The sequence below is a fragment of the Engystomops pustulosus genome, chromosome 1 (assembly GCF_040894005.1).
Source record: "Engystomops pustulosus chromosome 1, aEngPut4.maternal, whole genome shotgun sequence".
Classification (NCBI taxonomy): Eukaryota; Metazoa; Chordata; class Amphibia; order Anura; family Leptodactylidae; genus Engystomops; species Engystomops pustulosus.
In genome coordinates, this window is record NC_092411.1 from 226866366 (window position 1) to 226885921 (window position 19556).

At 41.5% G+C, this 19556-nt stretch overlaps 1 protein-coding gene across 3 annotated transcripts in view; it reads left to right on the forward strand.

The window, feature by feature from the left end:
- The window catches only part of SH3RF1 (SH3 domain containing ring finger 1), a 101772-nt gene that overhangs the window by 35445 nt on the left and 46771 nt on the right, over window positions 1-19556 (forward strand). For all 3 annotated transcript variants that reach the window (XM_072119989.1, XM_072119997.1, XM_072120005.1), the window contains exon 3: window positions 14633-14908. In XM_072119989.1, coding sequence (XP_071976090.1) covers window positions 14633-14908 — 276 coding nt within the window. The remainder of the gene's footprint in view (window positions 1-14632; window positions 14909-19556) is intronic.

Sequence of the window (19556 nt, forward strand, 5' to 3'; positions counted from 1 at the left end):
TGTCATGCTAAAATTTAAATTCTGGGTATATAATGTAAATATACATATAAAATTCAAAATGACCAAAAGCTTGATGAGAAATGAGATGAGATGAAAAAAAATTCTCTCCGGCCTTTCATCTTGAGTTTTGGAAGAGAAGAGCATCTGCTTGTGGTTAGAGATGGGAAGAAAGTAGTGGCTCACTGGGGACATGCATTACTAAGAAACTAATGTGCTATTCTCTGTCCTCTCAACACCTTTAACCCCTGCATCATAGACAGTATTTTTCATCCCCCGATCATATCCGGCCATTGACACATCTGAATCACTTAGCCCTTCCCTTCTGACAGATAGCAGAGCAGCACAGTGACCCTGTTGGCAGCATTATTGTAAGATTATAGCGAGACATGATTTAAGTTGCTCTTCGCTGCCTCTTCATCCCTGAAGGCCTGGGAAAGATGTTTCATTCTTTCCTCTTCTCGCACATGAATCTGAATTAATAAAGCCTTTTCTCTCCCAGTACAAGCTGTGTGTTTTACTTGTGTTTAGCACATACTAATATCTTACCATCCTCCCCCCATTTGAGAGCATTAAATGGGTTCACGGATGGCTGCCCAAGGAGAAAAAATAACTTTTCAGCTAAGTGCGAGATGGGATTGTGCATGTGTGAGACTAGGGGGATGAAAGACTTTGTGCAGAGCTAGGAATCTGCAGAACAGTTTCTTAGAATTGTAGTTTTATTACCCAAAGTTGACATTTGTATATTGTTGCTTTTCTCCACCATAATAGGGAATTAAATATTGTTTCTCAATACAAAATCATCAGCTTAAACAAAGGTTGTTGCATTTAGGGAAACTATTAAAAAAACATATGATCCTTTTACCCAAGTGCCGACCTGCTGATACTTGGATTCTGCTGCGGATAGACGGGCGGATGTTTTAGATTGACACTTGCATTGGTGCTGTGGGCTGCCATGTATGACTGGGTGATGGACCCATTGTGAAATCCAGCGAACCCTTCATCGCAGGTAAGAATAGGTGCCAGCAAAAAACTGCCAGCCATGGTATCCATTCTGGGGGTGTCAGGAGCTGGTAGGACCACTGTTGACCACCTCCAATGACCCACAGCCTAGACTTTCCTCACCCCTAATGTAGATGTTGTGCAGTTTATCACTAGCAATTCTCATAAGACCCCATTGTCCAGCTAATTTCTAATTGTGGGGTCCCTCATGGGGCCAGTTCCGGACAACATTTGTGCACAATACTTTGTGTAAAAGGAAATCTAAAACAGTTTATGACCTTCGATGTCATGTGGGAATAAATTGGATTCCTTGGGTAACGGAGTAGGTGGCAGGTTAAAGGTCATTTAAACTCTGGACAGAAGCTGGCATTGTATCAGGCATTGTATATTAATGTGCTTCCTATGAGCGCTTATTCTGCAGTCCGATTTGATATGAAAGTTAACGTAACCCATTTAATTCAAGAAATGCTCATTTCTAGTCCAACCAATTTCATGTTTGGACTAGCTGGTGCATACATTGTCCTGTTACTATACATGTTGCTTTGGGAGAGTAGAACTATAGTACAATTTTGCTAATGTTCTTTATACACTGGTGCATTGATTGTTCCATTTGTCTAATATGACTGATAGTAGAATCCTAAAGAGTCCAGTGTATTCATGAGCAGAAAGCTTCATGACTCCCCCTATCTCTCTTCACTGTGACTGCAGCTCCATTTATGCACTGGACATTTTTCTGTTATTATGGCTAATAGATGGGCCTGTCCACATACTATGTTTAATTGCCTTATGGAACCATTTATTCAGTTTTTCCATTTGCTCCTTATGGCCTGTGAATTTTATCAGATTTTAGGTGTGAACAGTCTTAGAAATATTTTATCACAATGCTAACAATGATGGATGGTAACAGGAAGTATAGTATATAGAGGCACATAAAGTATTTATACTTAAAAGGATTTGAGTCATTCAGAAACTGGGTCTACATTCTCTAAATTGTCAGATAGACTGATCAAAGTGTATGGGGGCCCAGGCATAGAGTAAAGAAGCAAGGATAAAAGGCAAGAATTGTCTCCCAAGTGGGGAGTAGAAGAGCAGGGCCCCTAGATTGCCTGGAAACATGAGTTTGATCCTCTTTGCACACAATAACGTTTTCCATTCTACAAAAGATATTCTGACAGGTTGCTATAAAAAGAGGAAGGTTTTCCGTTGTCAGGAAGCCGAGTGAAGTCTTTCTGTCACACCGCTACATTGTTTCTGATAGGAAACACTTTTCTTCCAAACACTTCTCCTTGTAAGCTATATCATCTCAACAACTGAACTTAAAGACTGTACTTGAGTGTTTTCTATATTCTATTAGCAGAATGGAAGTGTTTACTAGAGTTTTCTTTTTTCACTGATGACAAGTATATATAACATGGAATTACCTCCCCCATGTTGAATGGGCTACAATGCAGTATACAATAAAAAATGGCTAAATAGAGCCATGTATTAATAGTGCCAGCTAATTAATATTATTGTTAGTATCATGTAAAGTTGTACAATTTTCCAGTATTCCATATTAGTTCCTCACTATTTATAGATCTCTGCTTGCTGACATTCAGCAGGAAGCTTCATTGTTTACTTCCTGCGGATAACCAGTCCCTGGTCATGTGATGTGAAACAGGCGCACTGCTCATTATATCATAGAGACTAATCACAGTTGTGTGATATAATGAGCTGTGCACCTGTGTGACATCACATGACCCAGGACCGATTTCTATCCACTGGAAATATGCATTGAATCTTAGAGAATCCAAGCAAGCAGAGATCTAGAAAACTGTGAAGGATGGAAACATTGAGAAAATGGATAACTTTTCATTATACAATAATATTTTATTTGTGCATAATATTTTAACTGTGCCATTAAGCAGTATCTTAAAAGGACTTTGTTAAAAGGTTGACCACATAGCAATCATCAAGTCCTTACATCAAGATAAAATAAAAAGTAACCTACCGATCCTGCATAATGGTTGCTTGGTTAGTTCCACTAAAGGAGTTTATTCCTTATCTGTAGGATAGGGGATAAATTTATGAAAATGGGAGGGGTCTGACAACATCTAACAGAACAGGGGGCTGCAAGTTCCTCTGATCTGCCCTCTACTGCCTGCGATTTCTGGTACCGTCTTGTCTTGTAAGTCATCTTGGAAGTACTATAGAAATCAATGGAAGCATTGATTCTTTATAATCCTTTATAATTTTAAGTTCATGGTTTGTCTAGGTGTATATTGTATTGTGGATTTTCACCAGTGCTATCCCTTTTATACTTTTGTCTTGTCTTGCGCTGTAATGGGTGGTAGCAGTTTCCACGCTGTGAATCAGAATCTTGCCAGCCCATTAACAGAACAAATTACTATGTGATCCATACCCGTTGCTGTCGCCAGGCCTCCATTGGGCGATTAGGCGGATAAACCAGGGGATAGTATGCTAATTTGTCAGTGTTGTGTGCAGGAGAGGCAGAGCACTCCCCTGATGCCACTTGTACCAGCTACATGAGGTGCATGCAGAAGCTTCCTCGCCTGTCTGTGTATAGGAATATATGGTGCTCTCTCTCTTTAATATTCACATCACTCTCATCATTGTGAAAACCGATGAACGACTATAGAGAAGCGCTTTGTTATTTACAATCTTACAGCTTTGGAGTTATTGTAGAAAATTGTCTGTAAACGATAGATAACTGACAAAAAGATGTCATCTATAAAATCTTGTGTTTCGGATTTGCACCATTCCCAGATCCTGGGTTATTTGATGGTATTCTATAACAGATGGGGGGAACTGGCTGATGTATTCACATTGGCACATTAGGTATTCGCTGGCGGATGCAGGATTTGTATTGGGGAGAGGTTGACACGATCCCCTCCCCCAATCCTACAGGCATTTGTATACTTGGGGGCCATGTGTTGTTTATGTGGGTGGTTTGGGGAGAAAGGCCAGTAGTTTCAACACCTCCCTGCTGATTTTGGTAGGAAACCTAAAAAAATACTCCTACTTAAAAGACACAGGAGCGGCTATATTGTGGGATAAAAAAGTCACAATTCCTGGTGCACGGTATGAAATTTGTAACTTTTTGCCCCTTTTGCCATTTTTATTAAAAAGGGGCATTGTGGGACAGGGAACAATTTAATATAACCTATGCCACAAATAGGTTATAGCTGACATTTATGACAGGTTGGACCTGGAGTAGATCTCCATTCTGGCGCACAAGTGGGAACCTCTTAGTAATTCTGGTATGCACATAGCAGCCATGTCCAAGCTGTAAGACATGGAGGAGGAAGCATCAAGTTTTGGAGCTGATTTGTGCCCTTAGGGCTTGCACACATTGGGAGAATAAAGGGAACAATGAATTTTTAGGAACATGAAAACATTTACAGTACAGTCTCAAACTAAGGAGAATGACCCAACGCACCTAAGTAATTCAGCTTTTTTGAATGGCCAAATCCGTGACCTTAACCTTTTTTTTAATACTGATACATATCAAGGGGCAACTATCTTCAAACACATCAGCAGTTCTATGAGCACGTTGAGTTTATCAGGTTGTAGCTATGTTTTCATTGGCCTGTGATGTGTCATGGATGGGCACCACCTCGCTCCAGCTGTAGACACGGCACATTTTTGTATTGTTGATGATGCTTTTCTAACTTTTTGCCCTTTTTATTGCCAGTGTCAATTACTGAGCCTGTGTCGGCGACCAGTTTCAGTTACCCCTCATTAACTCTGCAGTTTTATAGAATTTTTGGTTTCACATACTTTTGACCTGACTCATAAGAAGCAGCTTTCACACAGCAGTATGAGTTCATTACGGGGAGAAAAGTATAGGGGAAACCTAAGTCATGTGTGGCATATTGCCGTGCTATTTCCCTGGTAACCTCATTCCTGAGCGGTGCTAGCTGTATTCACCCATCATAGCCAAGTCCTTCATGTGATAGTTACTATAGCAACTATTTAGAGGAGAATAAGTCTCCTGGTAATTCTTTTTGGAATGAAATGCCAATATGCGTGGCTTGCATGAGTAAGGTAAAGTAACATAACCTAGTTGTACACACAAAGATTATGACATGATAAATTCATGTATTTATTAAAAAAGCCTGTCCTACATGTTTTTCTTAGAGACTACAGTGACCTGAATCCAACACTTACCAATAATTGCTGGGAAAATATTGATGCATGAATAAGAAGTAGCCCTAATATTTACAATATGTTTAGGAAGGGGACCTTTAAAAGTCAACATTTATGAAACATGGAGATAAGCTGATCTTTGCCTTAAATAGGATTATGTTATAGGAGCTGGATTTCTGAGTGAAAGGAAGAATAAATCCTGCGCAGGACTCAGGAGAAGAGTCCTCCTGATCTGGGTTAGGGTGATCTGGGTTAGGGTGATCTGGGTTAGGGTGATCTGGGTTAGGGTGATCTGGGTTAGGGTGATCTGGGTTAGGGTGATCTGGGTTAGGGTGATCTGGGTTGGGGTGATCTGGGTTGGGGTGATCTGGGTTGGGGTGATCTGGGTTGGGGTGATCTGGGTTGGGGTGATCTGGGTTGGGGTGATCTGGGTTGGGGTGATCTGGGTTGGGGTGATCTGGGTTGGGGTGATCTGGGTTAGGGTGATCTGGGTTAGGGTGCTGGTAGACTAATTTCACACTGGGTCAGTGCTTTCCAATAAATTCTCCGTTTTAGGAGAGTGTAATAGAAGGTGAATGAAAATCCATCCATTTACCTTCTGTTCCCAATTCACTTCAATGTACAGAGCGTTACCTTCTGTTACATTTCCGTAATTAAAAGCTGATAAAAAAGATACAGCTGCTGAGCTATTTTTTTCCTCTATTTAATAACAGAGGGAAAGGAACCAGCCAAAAGCAGGCATGAACTTAGTCTAACAAGGGCTGTCCTTGTCTAACCTAGGAGTCTTGTCCTTCATATCCTTCTCTCAGATTATATTGTATTTAGTTTCTTTTATTAATATTTCCTTAGCATTTACAATACTTTGCAATTTTTTTTTCGTATTTTAAATAAAATGATCTCAATGAAAGCTTGGATGTTTATTGGTTTACTGCTTTGAAATCAACAGAATCCATAGAGAGAATCTAGAAGATCCAAATGTCTAAAAAGATAAATGTATTTGCTAAGACTGCTAAGGCAATACTTTGAACAACCCCTTACAATCAGCGTTTATTGTAATAACACAGTTACACTTCGGCATTGGATTATGTGTGTGGTAGGTTTGGGATATGAAAATAAGTTATTAACAATAGGTGTCAGATTTTGTAACATACTCGGAGCATGGGACCAAGTAATACTGGCGAAGTGTTCTGTATTTATTTTCACAATTTACTAAAACCTGGAGGTGGAAAGTCTTTTCCTGGTTTTTGGAGTTTATGGTTGTAGCTGGGGTGTATGTAGGGGGCTGCTGCGGCATACCTGTCAGTCACATGGTGTGTTTGGCAGGGAGCGAATCCTACATGCCAGAAATCTCTCTGTTTGCAATGCGTAAACTGCAAATTGGTTCCAGCCTGCAGTGGTAATAAACACATTAACCATAGGATGTGAGAGAACATATTGCTTGTGTGTAAGGCGATGGCTAGTTCTTATTTCTTACTAAATAAGGTCACTTTTTATCCTTCATCTGTAGGACCTCTACCTTGACATTCCTATTTCTTATCTATTCTTTTTGGATAGCAATATGAAAATTTCAATTAACATGAATACATGATTGATATCATGTTCCCATTGAATTGTTTTCTCTCTTCTAGTATTAATTATTATCTGAACGTTATTACATTTTAAGATATTGTTTTACAGTGTACATTGCACTTTATGTATTGAGTATTTTACATTACATGATATGTAAAGTATGAGATCTGGGCCTCACACAGCTGTATTCTCTAGGTGCTAGTCAATGGGAAGTATTAGTCATTGCTGCAATATGCAGTCCAATCACTTCACAGATCTTTATAACAACTGACACAATGTTGTCATATACACAGATTTTTATTACATATATGTGGTCACATATTTTGTGGATATGCTGACGTTATTAAGGGAAATTATGCAATTCTCTTCTCATCGTATATGTTAACCCCAGAGTCTAATAATTTGGGTAATAAGCTTCCAAATATGGAATGCAGATTGTATTCTAATAATAAGATCTGATTGCATTAGCTATTGTCTGGAGAGTTGCTCTTTAACCACTTGTGCTGTGCAGTGAATCTCTTCAGTTTCATCCTTGTATTATGTGGAGTGATTAGAAGAGGTAGTCATTGTCTAATGGTTCCCCAGTTGCTGTTCTCCTCCGATAAGCGAAATGATTCTCCATGGCCCCTCGTCAATGGGTTTAACAAGGGGCACGGTTTTAGTGGCTCCAGCACAGAGAACACATTTGCATGGAAATTGCTTTTGTTTTGCGCCACTGAAACTGCAGTGAAAAGGGAAGCAGATAATGAACGCTCCTGGCATTCAAGAAAGGATTGGAATGGCAGGACTGACATACACTGCCAATTAGGATGACGGATTTACCAACATTTTTGTTATAAAAATGCCATTCATTAAATATGTTACCATGAAAATGTAGTAATCTATAGACAGCATGTTATAAAGCAGCAGGAGCTGAGCAGATTGTATATAGATTGTAAATGCGGGGCACATTTACTTACCCAGTCTGCAGAGTTCACCGAAAGTGCATTGTCCAATGATAATGCACTGTGCTGCGATTCACTAAGATCTTGCGCCCCATGTGTCGCTTCCACCGCTGTGGTCCGCTGGAGTTCACCTTCTTCCTGGTGCATGTAAGTGCATTGTCTTGCGACACAATTTGAAAGTTAAATCCCTCGCGCAGTCTGAATCAGGCGGATTGTCTGACTGCACACCCAACAATTTCTGCTGCATGGAAGCCAGCGCAGCTGCGCCAAAAACCGATCACGTGCAACACGAACCCAGCACAGACCCCTGTTAAATACCTGTCACAACCGCGCAAAACCCAAAAACGGTGCAAAGTCCAACAAAAGTACGATCCGCGACCATTAGTAAATAAGCCCCAGTATGTTATAGAGCAGGAGGAGCTGAGCAGATTGTACTTAGTGTCTTATCTGCAGGTGGCATGTTATAGAGCAGGAAGAGCTGACTGACTGTCATAAAGCAGGAGGAGATGAGCAGATTGTGCATAATGTCCTATCAGCAGGTAGCATGTTAGAGCAGGAGGAGATGAGCAGAGTGTACATAATGTCCTATGTGCAGGCAGCAGGTTGTAAAGCAGGAGAAGCTCAGTAGATTGTTAATGGGACTGTTAATGGGACCCAATGTATAATCTGCTCAGGATCTCCTTCTCTAGAACCTGATACCTGCTGATAGGACAACGTACAATCAGCTCAGCTCCTCCTGCTTTATAACATGCTACCTGTAGAAAGGACACCATGTGTAATCTAATGTATTAGGCCGCTCCACATGAGAATAGCATTAGGCAAAAAACAAGGCACTGGACTAGCCTTTCATCAGTTATGTCTTATTTCTGACTTTATATATGAGGCATATTTTGATTTTCAGAGGTTTTATATAATATTCGATTGTGTCAGAAGTTTCCCCACTACATATACAGAATATGAGATGTAGATGTAATTCCTACCTGAATAGAGTATCTCTGAGACTGATGGCTGCTAATAATACTGCAGCACATGTCAGCTCTTGTGACCCTGGAGAGTATACTTGCCATTTTTGGAGCACATTGTCAGCGGGATGTTATTATTGTTTCACTTGCCGTCTTTCAAATTGAATATATAATTTCTGTTGTGTTTTTTTGGTGTTGAAAAGCATCTTTGTTGTGCAGTGCTACCCTCCGTCTCCGCTCCTTTCGCTCCGCAGCCTTCCTTTTATTTCTAAGTAATGGATTAGGTTTCAAAGGAAGAGGATGTGGTGCGGTTACCGTGGCTGCTGGTATAAATTGGACGTCTCAATGTAACCCTATAAGTACAGGAATGTAACCAACTCGGAGCTTAGAGATGGTCGCGCCATTGTGTAGCTCTACGCCGTGACTGGTCATGTAACTTTAGCCGGTCAGGATGATATGCACTCAATTGACAGTGAATCGAATGAGTGTGAAAATTGCCTTAGAAGATATGTAGGCGATTTACAACACAGACACAATATATTTTAAAGGGATTTTATTTTAGAGCTGTAAATAATAGGGATTATAGGGATGTGAAAGTGTTATTTCTATAAGAGCAGTAAGAGCAGTTTCAACTTAAAGGGGTTGTCCACTTTCAACTAATAATTGATATTGTTTGTGTTGCGAAAAGTTATACAATTTTCCAATATACTTTCTGTATCCATTTATTGCAGTATTCTAGATCTCTGCTTGCTGACATTCAACAGGAAGTTTCTTTGTTTACTTCCAGGGTATGGTCATGTGATGTCACACAGGTGCACGGCTCGTTATAGCACACAGCTCTGATTACTCTCTGTAGTATAAAGAGCCGTGCACCTGTGTCAGACATGGTCAGATTGTTACCTGCAAGATGTAAACAATGAAGCTTCTATAGAATGACTGCAAGCAGAGATCTAGAAAACCATGGGAAAATGATACAGAAAGTATATTGGAAAATATAACTTTTCCTTTAGTCAAACATTATTAAATAGTTGCTGAAAGTAGACAATCCCTTAAAGGAAGGAATTATTAATTATTATTATTTAAGGAGAGCCAGGAAGGATATATATAATATATGGATGACCTATTTTGTTGCTATGTGGATAAATTCAAGGAAGAGTGTTTGACTCACAGGCGCCAAACAAGGTTCTTCAGTGTTGGGTTATATACAAAACACCCTCAGCATTATATTTATCTTGGGCAGATAACGTCTTTTGTGTATTTGACATAAAAGTAGCAAGCTCTTGAAGCGTGTCATCTAGGCAAGATAAATAGAACATTATGTGTTTAGAAGATACAATGTATAATCCAGGATCCTTTTTGGCGCCTATGAGCATGACACTTCCGATTTATCAGTATAACCTTTGTAGTGCTGTGTCTCCTGCGCTACACCGCAAGATGAGCTTAAAGGAAATCTACCATCAAAATCCAGCTGGATAATCCAGGAACTCATAGATCCAGGCACTGTGACTCTGGTAATCTTCTTATATTTCTTATCCATGGCCGCCTTCCTTCTCAAACCAAGTTTTAAAATGATGCTCAAAAATCTGAGGGGTGCAGTAAGTACTTCCTGCTGTGATTTCAGTGCTGAGGGAGCAGGGGGGGAGGGGGAGACAGTGTAACAGTTTGCAAAGCTGTAACAGTTTTGAGCCCCTTTGGCTCATTAGCATAACTATAAAAGTTGATTTTAGAAGGATAACAAATATAAGCAAGTAACAGTGCCTGGATCTCTGTCCATGGTTTGTCATGCTGGTGTTTTGATGGTAGATTTCCTTTAAACACTAGTAACCACATCTCTGTGTGTATTATTCTTCATTTTTCTGGACTTCAGTCCTAGGGCCCAGGCATAACAATATAACATAACATGCCATTGTGTCTGTAGGGAAGAAGTTCATTGGACAGGTTGTAAAGTTTTATATTCTCAGCACATTATCTTCCAGGTGGCCTGGATTAATTTCAAATTTTTTTTTTTTTTTAGAACGAACCCAAACATTTTTTTGCTAAGATAACGTATACATTTCTAAAGCTGCTGGAGGACTAATGTGATTGTGCTTCTGTTGCACACAGTTTAGGTTTAGGATGTTTCCTTGTTGCTGGCAGGGGAAAATGGCAGCTGCAACCTGTGGGTAGACTGCTGGGAGTTGTATTTTTTTTTTTTTTTTTACTATTTGACGTCTTTCATGTGAAGCCAAGCGAAAGGCTGGAGTGAAATGTAAACTCAGCAGATCTTCAAGGGCCTGTTGTCTGAGGGTGGATGAGGGGGCTACAGTATAGTGCAGGAGGCCACGGCTCAGCTCTGTCTTCCTCACCAGTATACATAACTTTGCTTTATATTGTGCCAATATTTTTATTCTTAACTGTTATTCTATATTTCATGCACCCCCTAACTACAGCCTATATTTCAGTCAGATATTGGAAAAGGATGTAGTGATGTATGTTTTCTATTAATTGTGCTTCACAGAAGGAGATTTTATTAAATTAACGGAATTGACCTGATACTTATTTTTCTCAAAGTATTTCTTCTGGAGATAAATCCATATTTCTTGATGGATACATATTAAAATATGTCAAATTCCCATTGATGGATAAGGAGCATGGCTGCCTGACTGAGCTACTGGAGATGAGTCTTGGATTTATCCCTCTTAAGTCACCATGCCTGTTCCTCAGTAGCCACGTCACAGTGTCTGTTCTCCAGTGGCCAGTGTCTGTTCTCCAGTGGCCAGTGTCTGTTCTCCAGTTGCCAGTGTCTGTTCTCCAGTGGCCAGTGCCTGCTCTCAAGTGGCCACATCACAGTGCCTGCTCTCCAGTGGCCACATCACAGTGCCTGCTCTCCAGTGGCCACATCACAGTGCCTGCTCTCCAGTGGCCACATCACAGTGCCTGCTCTCCAGTGGCCACATCACAGTGCCTGCTCTCCAGTGGCCACATCACAGTGCCTGCTCTCCAGTGGCCACATCACAGTGCCTGCTCTCCAGTGGCCACATCACAGTGCCTGCTCTCCAGTGGCCACATCACAGTGCCTGCTCTCCAGTGGCCACATCAAAGTGCCTGCTCTCCAGTGGCCACGTCACCATGTCTGTTCCTCAGTAGCCGCGTCACAGTCCCTGCTCTGCAGTGAACATGTTACAGTGCCTGCTCTCCAGTGAACATGTTACAGTGCCTGCTCTCCAGTGAACATGTTACCGTGCCTGCTCTCCAGTGAACATGTTACCGTGCCTGCTCTCCAGTGAACATGTTACAGTGCCTGCTCTCCAGTGAACATGTTACAGTGCCTGCTCTCCAGTGGCCACGTTAAAGTGCCTGCTCTCCAGTGGCCACATTACAGCTCCTGCTCTCCAGTGGCTACACCACAGTGCTTTCTCTCCAGTAACCTTGTATCCATACCTTTTCCTCAGTAGCCACGTCACAGTCCCTGCTCTCTGTTGGCCACGTTACAGTGCCTGCTTTCCAGTGGCCATTTTACACTTCCTGCTCTCCAGTAGACAGGCGTATATGTGCACGGTGACAAGTGAGTCACAAGGACAGTCCAATCTATGCTGCACTTCTGGCATGCTAGCCAGAAAGTGACTAAGCTCAGTGCATGGTGAGCATCAGGATCCAAAGCTGGAGCCGAGCCAGAGAACACAAGGCCATGGGTCTTGTGTTTGACAATAGTGACCTATACGGTGAGACAGCCAATGATGCTGCATTTAAGGATGTGACATACATTAGATGACACGTCTTTTCTAGGGCACCATGTTTTTGTAACCAGCGTTTGTGCAAGTGGCAGGGAGAGCCTAGGGCCACATGGCAGATTAAGCTTGATCAGTCTGTGAAATTGCCCATCATACGGATAGACTGGCAGTCTTTCAGGTTGTCTAGGAAGTGGATGTAAGATTTGTCTCAATCACATGGCAGCAATGGAGCTGTAACGTGCAAATAAAACTGAACGCAATCCGTCTCCAGTGTAGTCCAAGCTGTAAGCTGGCAATAAACATTAAATTGTTGGCAGAGGTCTCCTCGTCTGCTGAACTTTTACACCTAAAGCTGGCCAGTCAATCTGCCCAATTAATTGCCGTCTAAAACTCCTTTGGCCTGGCAGATATCCCATGTCTAGGGTCAACTTAAAGTGTAAAGGTTCAGCAGAGGATGAGGCCTCCCATTTAACGTTAGAACATGGGCAGAGGATGTGTCTGGGCTACTGATTTGTTCCAAACTTGGACCGCAGTCCAGATTTTAGCAGAGCTTGTGAAAACCCTTTTTTTTTTAGAACAGATCGTCTCTTTCAGGGAGCGGAATATGCATCTCAATGGATCCATTCAAGAAAAGAATTTTTTTTTGCTTCTTAAATAGAGAAGTGCAAATTTGAAACAAGGACATAGAAAGAGGTAGAACAGCTCTGAATAGGCCAACCTGTGAACAGGCAAATGGGTTTGGCTTCCCATGTCTGTCTTTATTAGACATGTACCATTGAGCTGCCACAGAGCTATGCAGAGACGTTCCAGTGCGAAAACCAGTCGCTAACACACATTAACACATCATTCTACTCCGGCCGCCTCTACTAACATTTCATTTTCACTGGCTGAAGATGGCGTGAACACATAGTTATATCTGTAACCTGCATTGTGACCACTTCAATCTCTATACAGGAATTCTTTTCATTGGCCCAGAGTTATTTGTAGCACCATGTAGGATATGAGATTTATAGGAAAGTTTTTTTAGCTATTGTAATGTACAATCTTGGAACTGTAGTAATGATGGGCGACAACCCATGTAGAGTCTAATGACTGTTGTAATGATGTAGTCCGCTGTGTAATATCATACAGTAGCTAGCCAAAAATGTATAATCCTGTTTTTATTATATACACAGAGGCCTTGAGATGACATATGACCTTTTAGGTTAATATAGCACATCGGGAGATCCTGAAGTGAAAGATACAAATGTAGTGTAAATAGATTGTATGTGTCTGGAAAGAATACCCAATTCTTTTTTAGAATTCTTATCGCAATGAGTGCCCGGACAGCAGTATTCTTCTATACATAGCCATAACAGAAACTTCCAGGTTTAATGATGTATGTAAAGCCCAAGTATCTGTTTTCATAGTCCTTCGTTTCATAGCTCCAGTGATTACTTCTTGTAGAGAAATATTCCAAAAGTCTGTGGAATTTTAAGAATGAGTGGGTTTTTTTTAATAATTAAAAGTTGAAAGCTAAAACCTAAATTAAAGCTGGAAAAGGGATCGCTGTAAGATATTGTCCAGATGATATCAAGATGGCCTGAGCTGGGGGTAAAAATACAGGAATTTCTTTTGGGACTTTTAATGACTTCCGTTAGTGTCTGATTGTACAAACTCTATTATTTGGGAAGGAAGTTAATTGCGGAAGTCCAAACTTTATGTAGATGGCAATGTTTTCTGTGTAGGTAATCTAATATATTACAGTGTTACTGTATTATATGTGACTACCTGATGGATGATTGGGTAAAGAGTGCTCCAGCTAGTATGAAATACATCTGGTAACTAAGTTCCTCCACCACATGTGGAATCAGACATCTGCCAAAGATGGAAAGCTTGGTTAGATGCTATAAAATTAATGAACACGGGAAGTTGATCATGTATTATTTGCTTTTATGTTTGCTGCTGCAATGGAGATCTGCTGTAGACTTCCTTCTATAGGAAAGATCTTGTGGCGTTGAAAGCTGGGAAGACAGTTCTCTCTCAGATCCTTGTTTATGGAAGAACGCAACCACTAAAGGGCAAGTGATTCATATAATAGGAGTGAAGTTGTGAGAACATGTGGAGAGCACATTCTGACGTCTATAGCGAGACAATAAATGCTTAGCTGCACAAAATGTCACCTAGTAAAATATGACGGCCTACTTACACCTAGACTTTGTAAAGAACAAGACCTCAAATCATCTGATTGTTGGTATGTTTTTCATTTTTTTTAAGTTTTATTATTAATTGTAATATTAATAAGTCGTTTTGTTTTCAGGGTGTACCTCAGTTACCGTGTGCCAAAGCCCTGTACAACTACGAAGGTAAAGAACCCGGAGATCTGAAGTTTAACAAGGGCGACATCATTGTGCTTCGCCGACAGGTCGATGAGAATTGGTACCACGGAGAGATCAATGGAGTCCATGGCTTCTTCCCAACCAACTTTGTGCAGATTATCAAGCCTTTACCTCAACCTCCGCCTCAATGTAAAGCACTTTATGACTTTGAAGTGAAAGACAAGGAAGCTGACAAGGACTGCTTGCCCTTTACAAAGGTAGGAAAAATGGAAAAACCCTGGCTGTAGATATGAGTGATAGTTCACTTAATATAGTTAAGTGGTCACAAAAATGTATATTATTGGTTTATACATGATTTTATTCATAATAATTGTAAAACCTTTCAATTTAAATGTCTGTTCCGTGGTCTGGGTACCAGAGCTTCTTCTATTGTTTGAGCCCATTCAAAGAACATCCTCCCTTTGCTATGTGCATCAATCAGGACAGGGAAAGTCTTCTGACTTTGCTGATAAACCGAGCCTAATGGACGACCCCATTCAAATATTTCGGTGACCCAAAGAAGGTAGATGCTTTTGACTACTTGAAAAAGTAGCATAAACTTTACAGAATAACAAGTTGATTGAGTGGTACAGCTGCGGGGACTCCCACCAATGCAGAGAATGAGGGTCCTGTTCCGACTAATGTGTGGAGCAGCGGTCACTCCATTCAAAGGTATGAGAGTGTCAGAAATTCCAGAGCACAGCACCTGGCTGTCCCGGGCCTTCACTTGGAAATTGCCAAACTCTATCATTCACTGCCTGACACTCCTATACCATTGAATGGAGAAGCAGAGCACATACTGCGCCTGTACATCTGTACTCTCTATTGCTGTAGGTCTGTTCTCTTCATAGTGGGGAATCCCTGCTGTTGGATCCTCACCGATCAGATTGTTATCCCCTTGCCTATGGATAGGGAACAACCCCTTTACAGAACAATTAGTTAAATTAAAGAAATCTGGTATTAATTGGTAAACGGTGATAAGTAAATAACCTCTGGGTTATGCTCCACACCTTATTTGATTATAAGAAACCCTAGGTGGATCTTTATGGACAAGAGCTAGTGAGTGGAAACTTTCCAGTGTACTATAGTCCATCTGGGGCGCCCTCTCACATCAGTGATCATGAAAGGTCCATGAAGAGCCGGAATAATCACACATTAGTGAAGAGTTTGGTGAACTTCGAGTAACCTCTGCCCAGCAGGGGAAAGCTCTGCTTTCAGACATGGTGAAGGCCCTGTTGTCTTTAGATCGTAGGTGTTTGTTTCTGTTCTTTCGGAGTTTGCTTTTGTTCTTACACATCTAGGTTTGTTTTGTAGTTCTAGATGTGCAGGTGCTGGGGGCTTCCTATTTCTTCGTTTGCACCCACTGCATCTGACTTTCAATGGTGCAGAGTTTAGTTTCAGGTTGTCTAGGGTATTTTTGATTAATAATCTAATCGCCATCAGATAATTGGGATGAAAAATGATACAGCTGTATATTGGTTTAATTTGTAATTAAAGGGTTTTTAATGTCCAATGAGGGTGAATAGGTCATCGGCTGTCAACACAGTAGTATGCTGTACATCCAGCTCCAGTCTCTGTACATGGTACTCTGTTAAGCCAAAACCTACTAGGTGTGTGATACTCTGAATAATGTCTTCAACTTATGTTTTTTTTCTTAATGTTCATGTAGTTTTGTATAGTAGAGTTTACGCTCCTCCATTTTTAGATTAGAACATAGACTTAAAAAGGACCTGTCACCCAGAAATTTGACCAAAGTAAGCAGCAACTAGTGCTAAAACAAACGCCGCAGTGTTAGAATGATAGCTTTATTGGAAAGCTGTCTGGTGTATTAATGAGGGGGGGGGGTTTGTGGGCGGGATTAGGCCTATGGAGCGAGGAGGCAGTCCGGAGAAGAGGCGGCGCCTCGGACAGCCCCTTCATGATACAACGAACAGCTTTGAGAGCAGTCCGGGATTTACATTGTACTCTGCGTTTGATAGGTTTCCGATAACGCTATCATTGTAACACTGCAGCGTTTGTTTTAGTACTAGGAGCTGGTTACTTTAGTAAGCAGCTCCTAGTGCCAAATATCTTTGGTAACAAATCCTCTTTAACCTAATATTATGGCAGATTGTATCATTAGAAGTTATAAAATGTCAATTATTCCTGAGAACAGGCAGAGAATGAAGTGGCTACCTGTCATTGTAAAGTTGTATTTGTTACAGTAATAACTGACCAGTAAATCATGGATGTGCTATGATTTTTCTCTAGTGGACGTCACAATCAGGCATGGATAAACCAGGGACACTTGCTCCTAGATCCAGGCACAGTGATGCGGTAATCTTCTTATACTTGTTATCCGTGGTCTACTTCCTTCCTTCTAAAATGGATTATTAAAATTTTGTAAATGAACATGAGGGGCTCTGTGGGTGTTTCCAGAGGCCAACAGTGACGTTTTTTCAGTGGTTGTTACAATGAGCAGAGCAGGTCTACCCTCCCCTGCACTTCCTGCTGCTGCAACATTACACAGACAGAGGGAGGAGCAAGAGATCAGGGGGAGGGGAGACATGTTCTGCTCATTTTAACCAATAAAAAGACAATGAGGGACTCTAGAAACACACCCAGGTCACCTCAAGTTCATTAGAATAATTTTAAAATTGTATTTTAGAAAGAAGGAGACCATGGATAACAAATATGAGAAGATTATTACATTCACATTGCCAGGATTTATGATTTGGTGTCCTTGATTTATCATGATGGATTTTGATGGTAGATTTCCTTTACACCTACTCTTTACCCAAAACCTAATGTTCTTATAGATTATGCTCATAAAATATAATGTTAGCTTTCTCTGGAAATAGAATAATGTATCTAGCAAGTATTAGTTTTAATTTTTACACATTTACCTTCAATATACAATGATATTTTTGTAACTTTAAAGGTTAAACCATGGGGAGGCACTTTGTTGGGGCCAGGCTAAAGGAAATTTCATTTATAGTTCACTTCAAGCCTTGTTGCAGAGAGTAGAGATTTCTGGTACACCTCAGCCCACCAGGGATGGAAATAGATCCTTGTGTTTCACCACTGTACAATGATTGATGAGGGAGAGCAATCAGTTGGAAACCACTACATGCAGTAGAGAACATAACCCCCTTAGGACAGCCATTTCAGTGTTTTTGATGCTGTGACACACCTGCTGACGCGCCTTTCATGTGATTACTGTTCAGTTTACAGTAACGGGTAAAGATCATGAAAATAGACGGTGATCAGAGACAAATACACCATTAGCTCCACACATAATGCAAGTGCATACAAGTTACCTCTTGGCTGGATATTCTGATTTTCAGTGAAATTATTGTTCACATGCCACCCACACTGCATTCATGTGAACTCCCTTTAGGACATATTACACACGGTAACCGAACTGTAACTCTTTGTCTCTCATCGTGACACAGAAAGGTGACGCTGTACTATAGAACAGATGCCGTGCGAGAGAAAACCATCAAGCAATAAGTATTCCCCACTTGTTTTGTACCCATGTACTCAATTAGCCTGGGTTTATCAAGACAGAAAAAGTGGGCTAAATGCTGACCGAATCTACCAGTTCCATGGAACCCTGGAAAACCAGGTATACAGGGCTATTCCAGTCTTTCCCTGACTACCGTAATTGATTTTATGGCTCAAACAATTATACATGTATTCTCAATAGGGAGAAAAGCTTCTACAAAGAACAGGCATGTTTGGCTCCAACATGTTTGATCCAGTAGTTTTCAAAAGAGATAAACCAATGCTAGAGGTTTCCAGCGGCAGCTTCTTCTCTCTGTGTTATGAACACAAAAGGATGTTTGGTCTCGTGTATGGCTGCCTTAAATCCAGCGGCGTAAATTGACGCTGATGGGCCCCAGTGCAAATTCTGTGCCAGGCCCCCCTCCCCCCCCCCGCCCGACTATAATGTATGTGCAACATCCCCCACCGGGGCCTAGCCCTTGAGGTGAGGCCTGGAGACAGCCGGGGCCCGCTGTACCGGAGTGGCTGGCGGTTGCGGCCTAAGCACGCTATGGTCACGGTGCTTGGTACGGGGTAACCGGAGGGCTGTCCTACAGCCTGGCAGGTCTCCAGCAGGGTGGTGTTGGCAAGAAAAGATGAGGGAGCGGCTGCTATAGCGGATCTCCCTGGGGCAACCCCTTAATGTCCCGAGTGTGAGTCTCTGGGTGATGGACAGGGTGCCGGTGATGAAGGCAGCCGTATTAGCAGGGACCAGACGGAGACAGAAGTTGAAGAAAACAACTTACAGTTCTTTATTTGAACCGCAGGAACCGCAGCAAACGTGCCTTTAACAGGTAGGTAGGGTGCCGAGATGTGAGTTGGAGGGAGCCTCAGGAGATAGTTCACCAGCCTGGAAGTAGAGGGCAGGCTGGGAGGCAGCTGTGTCCTGGTAGGAAGCTTCAGCTTGTCCTGTAGGGCTTCAGGTATCACCTTCAAAGGTAAGATGATACCCCTATTCCTCACTACACTAACTCTAGTCTAATGCTCCACTCTTCAGAGGCAGGGGCTAGGCTCTTCCTGCTCTGGTATGGGCTAGACTGAGATTACTCACTCACTCACTGATTCTCCTACAACAGAATCTCTCTGAAAAGATCTCTGGAAAGACCCAGAACATTCCTGGCCAGGGGGTTTTATTACCTCCCTTTGGTCAGGTGGTGGCTGCTCCTCCAATCACATCTCAGCTTACAGAGCACAGGATGTAACACATATGATTGGACAATAGCATCTTGCATTATACAAAATACTTAACCTCTGCCTTGCCAGGCAGGATTAACCACTGCAATACCGCTATGTCCTGTCAGGACCATGTAGTGTAATGGGATTACATGCAGGTGGGACGTA